Source organism: Hemibagrus wyckioides, linkage group LG11 (assembly GCF_019097595.1).
Source record: "Hemibagrus wyckioides isolate EC202008001 linkage group LG11, SWU_Hwy_1.0, whole genome shotgun sequence".
In the NCBI taxonomy this organism is placed as follows: Eukaryota; Metazoa; Chordata; class Actinopteri; order Siluriformes; family Bagridae; genus Hemibagrus; species Hemibagrus wyckioides.
The window spans coordinates 34,254,693-34,271,545 of NC_080720.1; the positions used below are offsets into that span (position 1 = coordinate 34,254,693).

The 16,853-nt window shown below is 44.6% G+C and overlaps 1 protein-coding gene across 2 annotated transcripts in view; it reads right to left on the reverse strand.

The window, feature by feature from the left end:
• Positions 1-500: 500 nt before the first annotated feature.
• rasal3 (RAS protein activator like 3) overlaps positions 501-16,853 on the reverse strand; it is a 21,477-nt gene continuing 5,124 nt past the window's right edge. Inside the window, exons 1-15 of one of the 2 annotated variants that reach the window (XM_058402648.1) lie at positions 15,349-15,666; positions 11,489-11,556; positions 10,829-10,917; positions 10,406-10,631; positions 9,203-9,871; positions 8,419-8,563; positions 7,956-8,100; positions 7,510-7,746; positions 6,763-6,964; positions 6,418-6,509; positions 5,978-6,257; positions 5,732-5,812; positions 2,133-2,323; positions 1,873-1,957; positions 501-1,754 (exon numbers count right to left, since the gene is read on the reverse strand). In XM_058402648.1, coding sequence (XP_058258631.1) covers positions 1,653-1,754; positions 1,873-1,957; positions 2,133-2,323; positions 5,732-5,812; positions 5,978-6,257; positions 6,418-6,509; positions 6,763-6,964; positions 7,510-7,746; positions 7,956-8,100; positions 8,419-8,563; positions 9,203-9,871; positions 10,406-10,631; positions 10,829-10,917; positions 11,489-11,556; positions 15,349-15,388 — 2,652 coding nt within the window. In that variant the 5' untranslated portion in view covers positions 15,389-15,666 and the 3' untranslated portion in view covers positions 501-1,652. Of the gene's footprint in view, positions 1,755-1,872; positions 1,958-2,132; positions 2,324-5,731; positions 5,813-5,977; positions 6,258-6,417; positions 6,510-6,762; positions 6,965-7,509; positions 7,747-7,955; positions 8,101-8,418; positions 8,564-9,202; positions 9,872-10,405; positions 10,632-10,828; positions 10,918-11,488; positions 11,557-15,348; positions 15,667-16,853 lie in introns of those variants that run through there. The other variant, XM_058402647.1, reaches the window with a different exon arrangement.

The following is a 16,853-nucleotide window of genomic DNA, read 5'->3' on the forward strand; positions in this document are numbered from 1 at the left end:
TATCACTGTATACACTGTTCTTTGCACATTGTCTTGTTCATTGCACAAAGTCGGTCTATATGTTGTTTGTCTGCACTGTCTTGTCTTGTCTTGTCTTGTCTTGTCTTCCTGTGCACTTCTGTTGTATGTCTAGTTCTTAAAGACTGCACCTTAAGTATAGTTTATTTTTTAGTTTAATTTTAATTTTTAAATTATAGTTTAATTTTTTATCTCTATGTTTGTCTGCGTCTCTGTACTTTGTCTGTGTTCTGTGTAGCACCTCTGGTCCAGGAGGAACGTTGTTTCACTTCACTGTACTGCATCTGATATATATGGTTGAAGTGACAATAAAGCTTCTTTGACTTTTGACTTTTTTTGACTTCATCATTCATTCTGCAAGTGAGGGGTGCATAAACAGGATGTTTTCAGTCACATATCACCAGATATGATTAGAATTAGGATCATTTTATAGGATTCCAAAGATTACATGCTGTATAAATGTACTGTCACATAATCACAAATGGAGTCAAAATATAGGAATTTTATTAGCGAAAACAGAATTTAAAATGTGATCATTTAAAAAAGAAAAAAAGGTGGTTGTCAGCAGAGCAACAGCCAATCAGGATCAACTCTGAGATCGTCATGGAGACGGTGAAGTGGAGCTGCAGCATCGGTCTGTAAAAACTTCAGCTTTGTGCACACAAGAAATGACATTAAAAAAACGAGGGATATATGTAAAGCCTCAGCGTTAACATTACAGTGATTTTATAAACATTACATTAAAAAAAACTTCTCAGAACACTGCAGATTAAACGCTGGAGGAACCAAAAACATAACAGAACTGTTCAGAAAAAAATGTTTCATTGGTGAATTTACTCTCTCTCACACACACACACACACACACACACGCACACACACACACGCACACACACACGCACACACATACGCACACACACACACATACACACGCACACACACACACGCACACGCACACACACACACATACACACGCACACACGCACACACATACACACACACGCACACACACACACACGCACACACGCACACACACACACATACACACGCACACACGCACACACATACACACACACGCACACACACACGCACACACATACGCACACACACACACACACACGCACACGCACATACGCACACACACACACACGCACACACACACACACACACGCACACACGCACGCACACACACACACACGCACACACATACGCACACACACACACGCACACACACACGCACACACACACATACGCACACACACGCACATACGCACACACACACACACACACACACACACATACGCACACACACACACATACGCACACACACACTGACACACATACACACATACACACACTCTCTCTTTCTCTCTCACTCTCTCTCACACTCTCTCTCTCTCACACCCTCTCACTCTCTTTCTCTATCTCTCTGACATTTTATTCACACAACTTTATATTTGTTTGTAAGTGTAAGAGTGCCACACAACCATGAACACATCACATCACATCATGAACCATCACTAACACTAACACTCTAACACTACTTCACAGCGTAACATCACAGAAGCAAAAACTAAATGTAAAGGATTATGGGTAAAAAACCCTTAACCACATGTTATGACATCATACACACTGTCTCACTGACTAGGTGTCTCACTGATGTGTGATGCGCTCAGGTCGTCACCCTGCACTGTATTTAGCTGCTGCATGTCCTGTAACAGACGAGCAAACTGCTCCTCCTGAAAACACACACACACACACACACACAGAATAATAAAACCATATGCCAATAACAGCAATAAATAACAACAACAACAATAATAATAATAATAATAATAATAAGCTTCATCCACTCACCAACACATTCATACGTTCCGCTGCTACCAGAGCGACACTCAGTTTCCTCTCATCTTCCTCACGCTCCTCCTCAATCACACCCAGTCTGCACACAGACAAAACCGCATATAATACACACTAATGTTTAGAACAGGTGACATATAGTGATGCTGTAGGCAACATTTTTGTGACGCTCCATTTTTGTATTTTAATAACATCACAATTAAACTTAACTTAACTGACACACAAACACACACTGTGAGTGTAAGAGAGAGTGTTACCTGAAGGTGGCACTAGCGAGTTGCTCCTCTCTCAGAGCTAACACACTGCGCAGTTCCTGCAGTTCAGCCTGCAGCTGCGTCTGCTGCTCCTGACTCGCAGCGATGAAATCCTCCAACCGCTTCGCCATCTCCAGCTCACGGTCTGTCACCTGATCCACCCCCAAACGCAGCTCACACAACTCCAGAGAATACTGGGAAACACACACACACACACTTAACAAAACACTGGCTGTCACATGAAATATGTAATGTTAGAGACAGAGGTTTAGAGACAGAGGTGGTGTTAGAGACAGAGGTTTAGAGACAGAGGTGGTGTTAGAGACAGGGGTGTTAGAGACAGGGGTGTTAGACACAGAGGTGTTAGGGGCAGAGGTAGTGTTAGAGACAGATGTGTGAGAGACAGAGGTGTGAGAGACAGAGTTGTTAGAGACAGGGGTGGTATTAGACACAGAGGTGGTGTTAGAGACAGAGGTGTTAGAGACAGGTGGTAGTGACAGATGTGTTAGAGACAGGGGTGTTAGACACAGAGGTGCTAGAGGCAGAGGTGTGAGAGACAAGAGGTATGAGAGACAGAGGTGGTGTTAGAGACAGAGGTGTAAGGAACAGATGTGTTAAACACAGAGGTGGTGTTAGAGACAGAGGTGTTAGAGACAAAAGTGTGAGTGACAGAGGTGTTAGAGACAGATGTGTTAGAGACACAGGTGTTAGAGACAGAGGTGTGAGAGACAAGAGGTGTGAGAGACAGAGGTGTTAGAGACAGAGGTGTGAGAGACAGAGGTGTTAGAGACAGAGGTGTTAGAGACAGAGGTGAGAGAGACAGAGGTGTTAGAGACAGAGGTGAGAGAGACAGAGGTGTTAGAGACAGAGGTGTTAGAGACAGAGGTGTGAGAGACAGAGGTGTTATGGACAGAGGTGTTAGAGACAGAGGTGAGAGAGACAGAGGTGTTAGAGACAGAGGTGAGAGAGACAGATGTGTTAGAGACAGAGGTGAGAGAGACAGAGGTGTTAGAGACAGAGGTGTTAGAGACAGAGGTGTGAGAGACAGAGGTGTTAGAGACAGAGGTGAGAGAGACAGAGGTGTTAGAGACAGAGGTGTTAGAGACAGAGGTGTGAGAGACAGAGGTGTTATGGACAGAGGTGTTATGGACAGAGGTGAGAGAGACAGAGGTGTTAGAGACAGAGGTGTTAGAGACAGAGGTGAGAGAGACAGAGGTGTTAGAGACAGAGGTGAGAGAGACAGATGTGTTAGAGACAGAGGTGTGAGAGACAGAGGTGTTATGGACAGAGGTGTTAGAGACAGAGGTGTTAGAGACAGAGGTGTTAGACCCAGAGGTGTTAGAGACAAAAGTATGAGTGACAGGGGTGTTAGGGACAGATGTGTTAGAGACAGAGGTGTGAGAGACAGAGGTGTTATGGACAGAGGTGTTAGAGACAGAGGTGTTAGAGACAGAGGTGTTAGACCCAGAGGTGTTAGAGACAAAAGTATGAGTGACAGGGGTGTTAGGGACAGATGTGTTAGAGACAGAGGTATGAGAGACAAAAGTATGAGTGACAGAGGTGTTAGGGACAGATGTGTTAGAGACAGAGGTGTTAGGGGCAGAGGTAGTGTTAGAGGCAGAGGTGTGAGAGACAGAGGTGTGAGAGACAGAGTTGTTAGAGACAGAGGTGGTGTTAGAGACAGATGTGTGAGAGACAGAAGTGTTAGAGACAGAGGTGTGAGAGACACAGGTGTTAGGGACAGATGTGGTGTTAGAGACAAAGGTGGTGTTAGAGACAGAGGTGTTAGGGACAGATGTGTTAGAGACAGAGGTGTTAGACACAGGGGTAGTGTTAGACACAGAGTTGGTTTTAGGGACAGATGTGGTGTTAGAGACAGGGGTGGTATTAGACACAGAGGTGGTGTTAGAGACAGAGGTGTGAGAGACAGAGGTGTTAGGGACAGAGGTGTTATGGACAGAGGTGGTGTTAGAGACAGAGGTGTGAGAGACAAGAGGTGTGAGAGACAGAGGTGTTAGGGACAGAGGTGGTGTTAGAGATAGAGGTGTTAGGGACAGATGTGGTGTTAGAGATAGAGGTGTTAGGGACAGATGTGGTGTTAGAGATAGAGGTGTTAGGGACAGATGTGGTGTTAGAAATAGAGGTGTGAGAGACAAGAGGTGTGAGAGACAGAGGTGTTGTTAGACACAGAGGTGGTGTTAGAGACAGCGGTTTAGAGACAGAGTTGTTAGAGGTGTTAGAGACAGAGGTGTGAGGGACAGATGTGGTGTTACCGACAGAGGTGGTGTTAGACACAGAGGTGGCGTTAGAGACAGATATGCTAGTGACAGAGGTGGTGTGAGAGACAGAGGTGGTGTGAGAGACAGAGGTGTTAGAGACAGAGGTGGTGTTAGAGACAGAGGTGTGAGAGACAGAGGTGTGAAAGACAGAGGTGGTGTGAGAGACAGAGGTGTGAAAGACAGAGGTGGTGTGAGAGACAGAGGTGTTAGAGACAGAGGTGGTGTTAGAGACAGAAGTGGTGTGAGAGACAGAGGTGTTAGAGACAGAAGTGTTAGAGACAGAGGTGGTAAAGACAGATGTGTTAGAGACAGAGGTGGTAAAGACAGATGTGTTAGAGACAGAGGTGGTAAAGACAGATGTGTTAGAGACAGAGGTGTTAGGGACGGATGTGTTACAGACAGAGGTGGTACAGACAGATGTGTTAGAGACAGAGGTGTTGGGGACAGAGGTGTTAGAGACAGAGGTGTTAGAGACAGAGGTGTTGGGGACAGATGTGTTAGAGACAGAGGTGTTGGGGACAGATGTGTTAGAGACAGAGGTGTTGGGGACAGATGTGTTAGAGACAGAGGTGTTGGGGACAGATGTGTTAGAGACAGAGGTGTTAGAGACAGAGGTGTTAGAGACAGAGGTGTTGGGGACAGATGTGTTAGAGACAGAGGTGTTAGAGACAGAGGTGTTGGGGACAGATGTGTTAGAGACAGAGGTGTTGGGGACAGATGTGTTAGAGACAGAGGTGTTAGAGACAGAGGTGTTGGGGACAGATGTGTTAGAGACAGAGGTGTTGGGGACAGATGTGTTAGAGACAGAGGTGTTAGAGACAGAGGTGTTGGGGACAGATGTGTTAGAGACAGAGGTGTTAGAGACAGAGGTGTTGGGGACAGATGTGTTAGAGACAGAGGTGTTGGGGACAGATGTGTTAGAGACAGAGGTGTTGGGGACAGATGTGTTAGAGACAGAGGTGTTGGGGACAGATGTGTTAGAGACAGAGGTGTTAGAGACAGATGTGTTAGAGACAGAGGTGTTGGGGACAGATGTGTTAGAGACAGAGGTGTTGGGGACAGATGTGTTAGAGACAGAGGTGTTAGAGACAGAGGTGTTAGAGACAGAGGTGTTGGGGACAGATGTGTTAGAGACAGAGGTGTTAGAGACAGAGGTGTTAGAGACAGAGGTGTTGGGGACAGATGTGTTAGAGACAGAGGTGTTGGGGACAGATGTGTTAGAGACAGAGGTGTTGGGGACAGATGTGTTAGAGAGCATGTAAAAGGTAACTGGCTTTAGTCCTGGAGACCATGATAATTATGATGTTCAGCATGAACACACACCTTTTCCAGCAGGCTTGTTTCGGCCTGAACATGCTCTTTGATCCAGGGAACAGGAGCAGGTGCAGGTTTATTAGTCAAGATCTACACACACACACACACACACACACACACACACACACACACACAGGAAGGAATGTACATCACTATCATATGAACAACACATCCAGAGTGAGGTTAAAGAAGCTCAGATGGTTGGAGGAAAAAGAGATCACTAGATGCTTTGAAGAGCCCTCATAAAACCCTCACTTGCTGTGGTGGTGAGATCTTCATGTGGTTCTCCTCATGGTGGATGTCAGGTGTCTCAGTCAACTCAGTGTTGCTGGTTGTTCTCTTCAGAGGATGGCGGTGGTGTCTCTCAGAGGCAGGGACACTCTGTGTCCTTGTCACCTGCTTGCGGTTTTTGCCCTTGGCCTGTGTGGATATCGGGTTTATTTGTTGCAGTTGCAGGAGGGACGTGTTCAGTGGACTGTACTTGTCGAGATCTTTGGGAGGAACATATGTGGGCTTGGCTGTTTCAGCACTATACCTGAATGAACAAAACAAACATAACTGCTCACTACAACAACAAATCCGTCCAAGTCCAAATCCTCACCAATCCCGCTCCTGAACACAATGTCACTGCTGAACATTCCCGTTTATTCAGCCTTTCCCACTAAGCATTCCCGTTTCAGGGCTTTTCCCGTTACCTGCTGCAGGTAATCCGGGGAACATCTGGGCCGAGGTGCTCGGTGATCTGGTTAAGGACGGAGGGTAGTGGCTGCAGGTTGTTTATAGTTTCCTGAGAAAAAGAGAAAGTTGTTTAGAGTTTCAGGTTCCTGCATAATTAAAATAAACATGTTTATTCACATCAGCACAACACACGACGACTTGTGAGTGAAGGTGAAGCCATCAACTGTTTTTGCTTTTAGTGGCAGAACTTTAGAATTTTTTTTTATCATTTATCTTAAAATAATAATAAATAAAACTGTAACTTTGTAGTTATAGTTTGTATTTTTTTATTTATAATTGATATTTTTTGATGAATTTATTACCAGTTTCATTGGGGAGATGATATCCACCAGCAGGCCGTGAAGCACAGCAAGGCGTAAAGGAAGATCCACATAACCATCAAAGTGAGCCATCTCTATTTCACTGTCAGGGTTTGATACTTTCTGCAGGAAAGTCCTCATATCATCCCAGTGTTCCTCCAGGAACTCATTCATAAACAGCATGTACTCTTCTTTCTCTCCAAACCTACAGTATGAACAGAAAGAACAGCTGAACCCTCAACTCTTTTTTGGATCTCGAGCTCATCTGCTGACTATACATTTTTATTTCATTTCATAAATTCAGTGTTTAGTTTGTGTGTGGTCATGTAGCATAATCACTTAGATCATTTTGGTCAGTACTTTCTTCTCTGGACTACAATCTGTGTTTGATTTTTTTAAGATGTGATCTCTCATTTTTATTCGGCCTAACTGGAATTTGCATGCTCAGAGTTCTCGTGTTTGTTAGTGTGGATATTTGGCTGTAATATAAATTCCTAAAATAAGTTATGAAATTATGAAATAAATATCTTATTTTATAACCCATGAATATAACTATTATATCAAACTGGAATGCTAACAAGCTAACGAGTGCTGTGATGCAACACTAACTGCAATTTCTCTGAAACATTCTGAAAAATGAACAACGCGTGTTGGAATACGGGAGACGGTCTGAATGACTGCTAACTTCATGTTCATTCCACAGAGTTGGGTGAGTGACGTTGTGAGTGTTGTACAGTTCCTGTAACTCACGGGGTGAAATTAGCGAGGTTCTGCAGCACCTTAGCTGTGAGAGTCAGAGTACGGAGCGTGTTGGGTTCTGGGTACGGTTGGGTCAGTCCGAAAAGAGAGGGACTGAGGATGGCTGGACAGAGGAACCGGAGAAACAAAGATGCTGAAATGAGGCGGTATCCGATGTCCGCTCGTCCCCGTTCCTCACAATCAGACACCCAGCTGGAGAAAATTTCATTCAGTTCCACTGGAAAAGAGCTGCAGGAGACGGATCACACCGAGACCACATCACAAAACCAAATCACACACACTCCCAGAACTGCATCATAGAAAGGCTGTAGTAAAGAAATGAGTTTTTTAAGCTCTTTACTGGAGCTGTGAGGCTAATGAAGGTTATAGCCTTCACTTTACTACACAACTAAACCACTAAACATCTCCTTTAGTAAAATCCAGACTGCGGTTCTGACCTGTGCGTCTCGGTGATCTGCCGCACCACTTCTCCACACGCTTCCTTCAGGTGGCGCTGGTTGACCAGCAGCTCGGAGGCAGAACATTTCTGCGGATCGACTTCACAGCTTTCTGAGGTTGCATACAGGCGAGCGATAAAATCTCCTGTTCAACAGCATGTGAGAAACAAACACAGTGATTTCACAGTTTATAAACTGGTGTGTTGTGGGGCAGAGCCAGATAGTGAGAGAAGAAAAAGTGTGTGTTCATACACTCATATATCAGTGTAAATACACAAACACTGGGCTAAATGTACAGCCAAAAATCACAAATCACTTCTACTATTAATAAAGTCTAAAATAAAGCACAAAGAAATACAGAAGCATTTCGTCCAAGCAGCAGAAGGTGCAATAACATTATCTACAAAAACAACATGTAGAGGAGATAAACAGATTAATAAAACTAATCTGGAACTTTCTGTACCAAGGGTATCGATGAGATATTTCTGCCCCACCAGCTTCATGTACTCGTCTATGGCTTTGGTGGCCAAAGTGTTTTCTCTGAAGATTAGAGCTTCGTTCTCGCCCGAGCGCTGGACTTCAGCACGACCCAGTTCGATCAGGAAATCCTGAGAAAAAGAAACCGCAAATATTTGAGTCCCTTTGTAGCTAAATCACAGACCTAAAATTACTACCAATAATTATACTCTATCATTCAGACAGCAGAATGCTGGTCTCTGATTAGACTTCGGTGATGTTTAAACTCAGTCCTTTGTCTCCGTCTGTCCCTGTTTGTCCTGTTTGAGTTTCTTGTTCTCATTAATATTTCCTCTTTCTGCTGATTTCTTGCCCATGTTTATTATTTTATAACTTCTATATTTGGTCAGAGATTTCTGTTCTTCTGAACAAGGGAAGAAACCGAGGTTCCTCTCAAAGTTCTTTCCTTATTCCATCTCAGGAAGTTTCTCTGTCTCGAATGTCCCCTTTGGCTCGCTCTTTAGGATTTTATTTAAAGGTTTATGAAATTAAAACCGAATTGAATTTCCTCGTCCTTACTCTATCGATTAATATAAATCCAAGCCTTTGAGGGTTCTCGAGTTCTCCACAGCAGTCTGTTCTCCATGTTTTTACTCAGGCTTTAATCTTACTTTCTGCTGTTCTGATGATGAATGTATTCTTTCTTTTCTCAGTGATTTAACTTTAAATAAAACCCTTTAAACACTTTAATCCTGCACCACACATACATTTCAGCAAGCCTTGGTACCTACCTTGGCCTTTCCGATGCTCTGTAGGACATGGACAAGTGCTCCAGCCAGCTCTTCTTTATCTCTGACATTCAGCAGAGGCTCCAGGTTGCTACACATCTCCACATACCCCCGTGTGACAGACTCCGCAAACTCCTTATATCTCTCGATGGGCAGCACCTGCAGGTTCTGGAATCGGGCCTTCACCCGGATACTCGCCTGTGGCCCAAGCTGCTCCTTTGCCCCACCTGTACCTGGAGGCTTGTAGGGAATGATGGGATACCATTTCTCCTGAAACACTCGTCCTTTAATGTTTGCCAGAGACAGAGCCACGCTGCCCAAGGGGTAAGAGATGCTCTCATCCTTCGAGTGGCGCTTTTTTTTGGGGTCATCATCACGGAACAGGTGGAGTGTGATCTGTGTAACAGGGGGCAGATTATCAAGCTCGAAAAGCTCGCCCCAAAACAGCTGGCACCCCCCTGCACTTCCACTTCCTCCAGAAGACACGCCCACGGTGCTTGACCCTCCGTCATTCACAGGGTTTGATGATGCTTTACCCACGGCACGGCTACTGGTACGAGCAAACAGCGTACCGTCGAGATAAACCTCACAGTAGTAGCGTTTTTTTGCTGGGAGACCTTTAGCTTCGTTCACCCACAGGCTGAGGGAGTTCTCCGTGCGCTCACAGTTATCCTACATGAGAACCAGAACTTTTACAACAAACACATACATGTTCATCAAAGAACCTAAACCAGTAACCAAAAATTAAAATAAGTCAAGTGGGTTGCAGCGTCTATTCGCCTGATACACGGTAGGACCTTGGTGCACTACATAACAACACAGCAGTACAGAAACTACACAGGAGAATAAATACATAGAGGAACAAAAACCTCAGGAATAACAATTGTCTTTAAACTATTGTGTAGTGTAGCAGCAAGGAAAGAGTCTCATGACCACTGAAGTGACCAGTGAAGCATTGTTAAGTGGAGTTAGCACAGTCATACTGTGTTAAGGCTCGGACCGCTTCAGGTGAGTGTGTGTAAGCCACAGGTGCTGAGTAACTCCACCCACTGTGTCTCCACACACTAAAATGTACATTTAAACCATTGAAAAGAATTTATGAATTTCAACAATTAATTATTTTTTTAATTTCCAAGAAATTACGAGTTAGCTTGTGATTTGTTTCATTTTCCCCGAAAGAACCTCATTCTGATCCAAAATTCGTACCTTATTTGGCCGAGCAGTGCGCCGCAGGTTCTCGATCCAGCGATCTCTCTCGGCTGCAGAGCTGCAGCCGAAGCAGTGGTTACTGTCCGAGTTTATCACTTCAAAGCAGTACTTCTCTCCCAGGATGGAGCTGTGCACCGGCCGAATCACAGTGGTACAGTCCGAACTCACGTCCAGACTTTCAGCTGCACTCAGGGGTACTGAGAGAGATTCTCGAGAACCAAACCTGATACACACACACATACACACACACACACACACAGAACCACACATGAGCTTCAACCTCAGAGAAGAATAAACTACTGCACACAGACAAACAGAAAGACAGACAGACAGACAGGCAGAGAAAGACAAGCAGAGAGCAAGCTAGATAAACAGATAGAGAGACAGACACAAAAATACAGATAGACAGACAGACTGCACCGTGCTGCAGGACTCAGTCCCACTACGTTCAGCTGAGGGTTACTCAGTTTCCTGTGAGCTCCACCCTGCAGACGACGCTTTATCTTCATCTGAACACGAGAGAGAGAGAGAGAGAGAGAGAGAGAGAGAGATTTCTATATTGATGAAGTATTGTGTAATGGTTAAAGCAATATCCTGAAAAATAAAACACTGCTACACTACAGCAGGACAGTGAGAACAGCTGTGTTACAAGAGTGTGATACTCACTCTGGGGTTAGTGTGTGATACTCTGGGGTTAGTGTGTGATACTCACTCTGGGGTTAGTGTGTGATACTCTGGGGTTAGTGTGTGATACTCACTCTGGGGTTAGTGTGTGATACTCACTCTGGGGTTAGTGTGTGATACTCACTCTGGGGTTAGTGTGTGATACTCTGAGGTTAGTGTATGATACTCTGAGGTTAGTGTGTGATACTCACTCTGGGGTTAGTGTGTGATACTCACTCTGGGGTTGGTGTGTGATACTCTGAGGTTAGTGTGTGATACTCACTCTGGGGTTAGTGTGTGATACTCTGAGGTTAGTGTGTGATACTCTGAGGTTAGTGTGTGATACTCTGAGGTTAGTGTGTGATACTCACTCTGGGGTTAGTGTGTGATACTCTGAGGTTAGTGTGTGATACTCACTCTCACTCCACCGTCCTGAGTTTTGGGCTTCAGGGTGCTGGACACAGGGGCGTGATCTGGAGTGCACTCTGAAAATTATACACAAAATTAATCTGAATATTATTCATTTCCTGTGTGTGTGTGTGTGTCTGTGTGTGTGTGTGTGTGTCTGTGTCTGTGTGTGTGTGTGTGTGTGTGTGTGTCTGTGTGTGTGTGTGTGTGTGTGTGTGTCTGTGTGGTGAGTTACAGGATGTGGTTTTACAGAAACACAAAATCAGCAAATCAGCACCTGAGGAACAGAATCTCACACTGACACTAACAAACATCACTGTCTATTAACTCCACAGAGGAGCACAGGTCAGGACTCACAACAACACAACAACACAACAACACAACACTCACAACAACACAACACTCACAACAACACAACACTCACAACAACACAACACTCACAACAACACAACACTCACAACACAACACTCACAACAACACAACAACACAACACTCACAACACTCACAACAACACAACACTCACGACACAACACTCACAACAACACAACACTCACAACAACACAACACTCACAACAACACAACACTCACAACAACACAACACTCACAACACAACACTCACAACACTCACAACAACACAACACTCACAACAACACAACACTCACAACAACACAACACTCACAACACAACACTCACACCACAACACTCACAACACAACACTCACAACAACACAACACTCACAACAACACAACACTCACAACACAACACTCACAACAACACAACACTCACAACACTCACAACAACACAACACTCACAACACAACACTCACAACAACACAACACTCACAACAACACAACACTCACAACACAACACTCACAACACTCACAACAACACAACACTCACAACACAACACTCACAACAACACAACACTCACGACACAACACTCACAACACAACACTCACAACACTCACAACACAACACTCACAACACTCACAACAACACAACACTCACAACACAACACTCACAACAGTCACAACAACACAACAACACTCACAACACAACACTCACAACAATACAACACTCACAACACAACACTCACAACAACACAACACTCACAACACAACACTCACAACAACACAACACTCACAACACAACACTCACAACAACACAACACTCACAACACTCACAACACAACACTCACAACAACACAACACTCACAACACAACACTCACAACAACACAACACTCACAACACTCACAACACTCACAACAACACAACACTCACAACACAACACTCACAACAACACAACACTCACAACAACACAACACTCACAACACAACACTCACAACACTCACAACAACACAACACTCACAACACAACACTCACAACAACACAACACTCACGACACAACACTCACAACACAACACTCACAACACTCACAACACAACACTCACAACACTCACAACAACACAACACTCACAACACAACACTCACAACAGTCACAACAACACAACAACACTCACAACACAACACTCACAACAATACAACACTCACAACACAACACTCACAACAACACAACACTCACAACACAACACTCACAACAACACAACACTCACAACACTCACAACACAACACTCACAACAACACAACACTCACAACACTCACAACAACACAACACTCACAACACAACACTCACAACACTCACAACAACACAACACTCACAACACAACACTCACAACACTCACAACACTCACAACACTCACAACACAACACTCACAACACTCACAACACTCACAACACAACACTCACAACAACACAACACTCACAACACAACACTCACAACACTCACAACACAACACTCACAACACAACACTCACAACAATACAACACTCACAACACAACACAACACTCACAACACTCACAACAACACAACACTCACAACACTCACAACACAACACTCACAACAACACAACACAACACTCACAACAACACAACACACAACACAACACTCACAACACAACACTCACAACACAACACTCACAACACTCACAACACAACACTCACAACAACACAACACTCACAACAACACAACACTCACAACAACACAACACAACACTCACAACACAACACTCACAACACAACACTCACAACAACACAACACTCACAACAACACAACACAACACTCACAACACAACACTCACAACACAACACTCACAACAACACAACACTCACAACAACACAACACAACACTCACAACACAACACTCACAACACAACACTCACAACAACACAACACTCACAACAACACAACACAACACTCACAACACAACACTCACAACACAACACTCACAACAACACAACACTCACAACACAACACTCACAACACTCACAACAACACAACACTCACAACACAACACTCACAACACAACACTCACAACACAACACTCACAACAACACAACACTCACAACACTCACAACACAACACTCACAACAACACAACACTCACAACACAACACTCACAACAACACAACACTCACAACACAACACTCACAACACAACACTCACAACACAACACTCACAACAACACAACACTCACAACACTCACAACACAACACTCACAACAACACAACACAACACTCACAACACAACACTCACAACAACACAACACTCACAACACAACACTCACAACAACACAACACAACACAACACTCACAACACAACACTCACAACAACACAACACTCACAACAACACAACACAACACAACACTCACAACACAACACTCACAACAACACAACACAACACAACACTCACAACAACACAACACTCACAACACTCACAACACAACACTCACAACAACACAACACAACACTCACAACAACACAACACACAACACAACACTCACAACACAACACTCACAACAACACAACACTCACAACACAACACTCACAACACAACACTCACAACAACACAACACTCACAACACAACACTCACAACAACAACACAACACAACACTCACAACACAACACTCACAACAACACAACACTCACAACACAACACTCACAACAACACAACACAACACTCACAACAACACAACACTCACAACACAACACTCACAACACAACACTCACAACACAACACTCACAACAACACAACACTCACAACACAACACTCACAACACTCACAACAACACAACACTCACAACACAACACTCACAACAATACAACACTCACAACAACACAACACTCACAACACAACACTCACAACACAACACTCACAACACTCACAACAACTCAACACAACACAACACTCACAACACAACACTCACAACACAACACAACACTCACAACAACACAACACTCACAACTCACAACACAACACTCACAACAACAAAACACTCACAACAACACAACAACACAACACTCACAACACAACACTCACAACACAACACTTACAACACAACACTCACAACACAACACTCACAACACAACACTCACAACACAACACAACACAACACAACATAACACAACACTCACAACACAACACTCACAACACTCACAACACAACACTTACAACACAACACTCACAACAACACAACACAACACAACACTCACAACACAACACAACACTCACAACACACACAACACAACACAACACTCACAACACAACACTCACAACACAACACAACACAACACTCACAACACAACACAACACAACACTCACAACACACACACTGTTGCAGGACTTGTTACCGTTAAATGTCACAGTATTTAATGATTCTGTTATTAATGACTAATTAAATAATTTGCATTAATCACATTTACATTCCAATAAAAAACACACAACATTATCATCTATTAAAAATCATTCTTACCCAGCGCTCCACCACAAACTATCCAGCGCCTGAACACCATGTTCACCACACACACACACACACACACACAAACTCAACACCACTCTGTTTCTCTCTCCCTCACACACACACACAAACTCAACACCACGCTGTCTCTCTCTCTCACACACACACACACACACTCAACACCACGCTGTCTCTCTCTCACACACACACACACACAAACTCAACACCACTCTGTTTCTCTCTCCCTCACACACAAACACACACTCAACACCACGCTGTCTCTCTCTCACACACACACACACACTCAACACCACGCTGTCTCTCTCTCTCACACACACACACACACACTCAACACCACGCTGTCTCTCTCTCTCACACACACACACACACTCAACACCACGCTGTCTCTCTCTCACACACACACACACACTCAACACCACGCTGTCTCTCTCTCACACACACACACACTCAACACCACTCTGTCTCTCTCTCACACACACACACTCAACACCACTCTGTCTCTCTCTCACACACACACACACACACTCAACACCACGCTGTCTCTCTCTCACACACACACACACTCAACACCACTCTGTTTCTCTCTCCCTCACACACACACACACTCAACACCACGCTGTCTCTCTCTCACACACACACACACACTCAACACCACGCTGTCTCTCTCTCTCACACACACACACACTCAACACCACGCTGTCTCTCTCTCTCACACACACACACACTCAACACCACGCTGTCTCTCTCTCACACACACACACACACACTCAACACCACGCTGTCTCTCTCTCACACACACACACACACAAACTCAACACCACTCTGTTTCTCTCTCCCTCACACACAAACACACACTCAACACCACGCTGTCTCTCTCTCACACACACACACACACTCAACACCACGCTGTCTCTCTCTCTCACACACACACACACACACTCAACACCACGCTGTCTCTCTCTCTCACACACACACACACACTCAACACCACGCTGTCTCTCTCTCACACACACACACACACTCAACACCACGCTGTCTCTCTCTCACACACACACACACTCAACACCACTCTGTCTCTCTCTCACACACACACACTCAACACCACTCTGTCTCTCTCTCACACACACACACACACACACACACTCAACACCACGCTGTCTCTCTCTCACACACACACACACTCAACACCACTCTGTTTCTCTCTCCCTCACACACACACACACTCAACACCACGCTGTCTCTCTCTCACACACACACACACACTCAACACCACGCTGTCTCTCTCTCTCACACACACACACACTCAACACCACGCTGTCTCTCTCTCACACACACACACTCAACACCACGCTGTCTCTCTCTCACACACACACACACACACTCAACACCACGCTGTCTCTCTCTCACACACACACACACTCAACACCACGCTGTCTCTCTCTCACACACACACACACACACTCAACACCACGATGTCTCTCACACACACACATCCATTT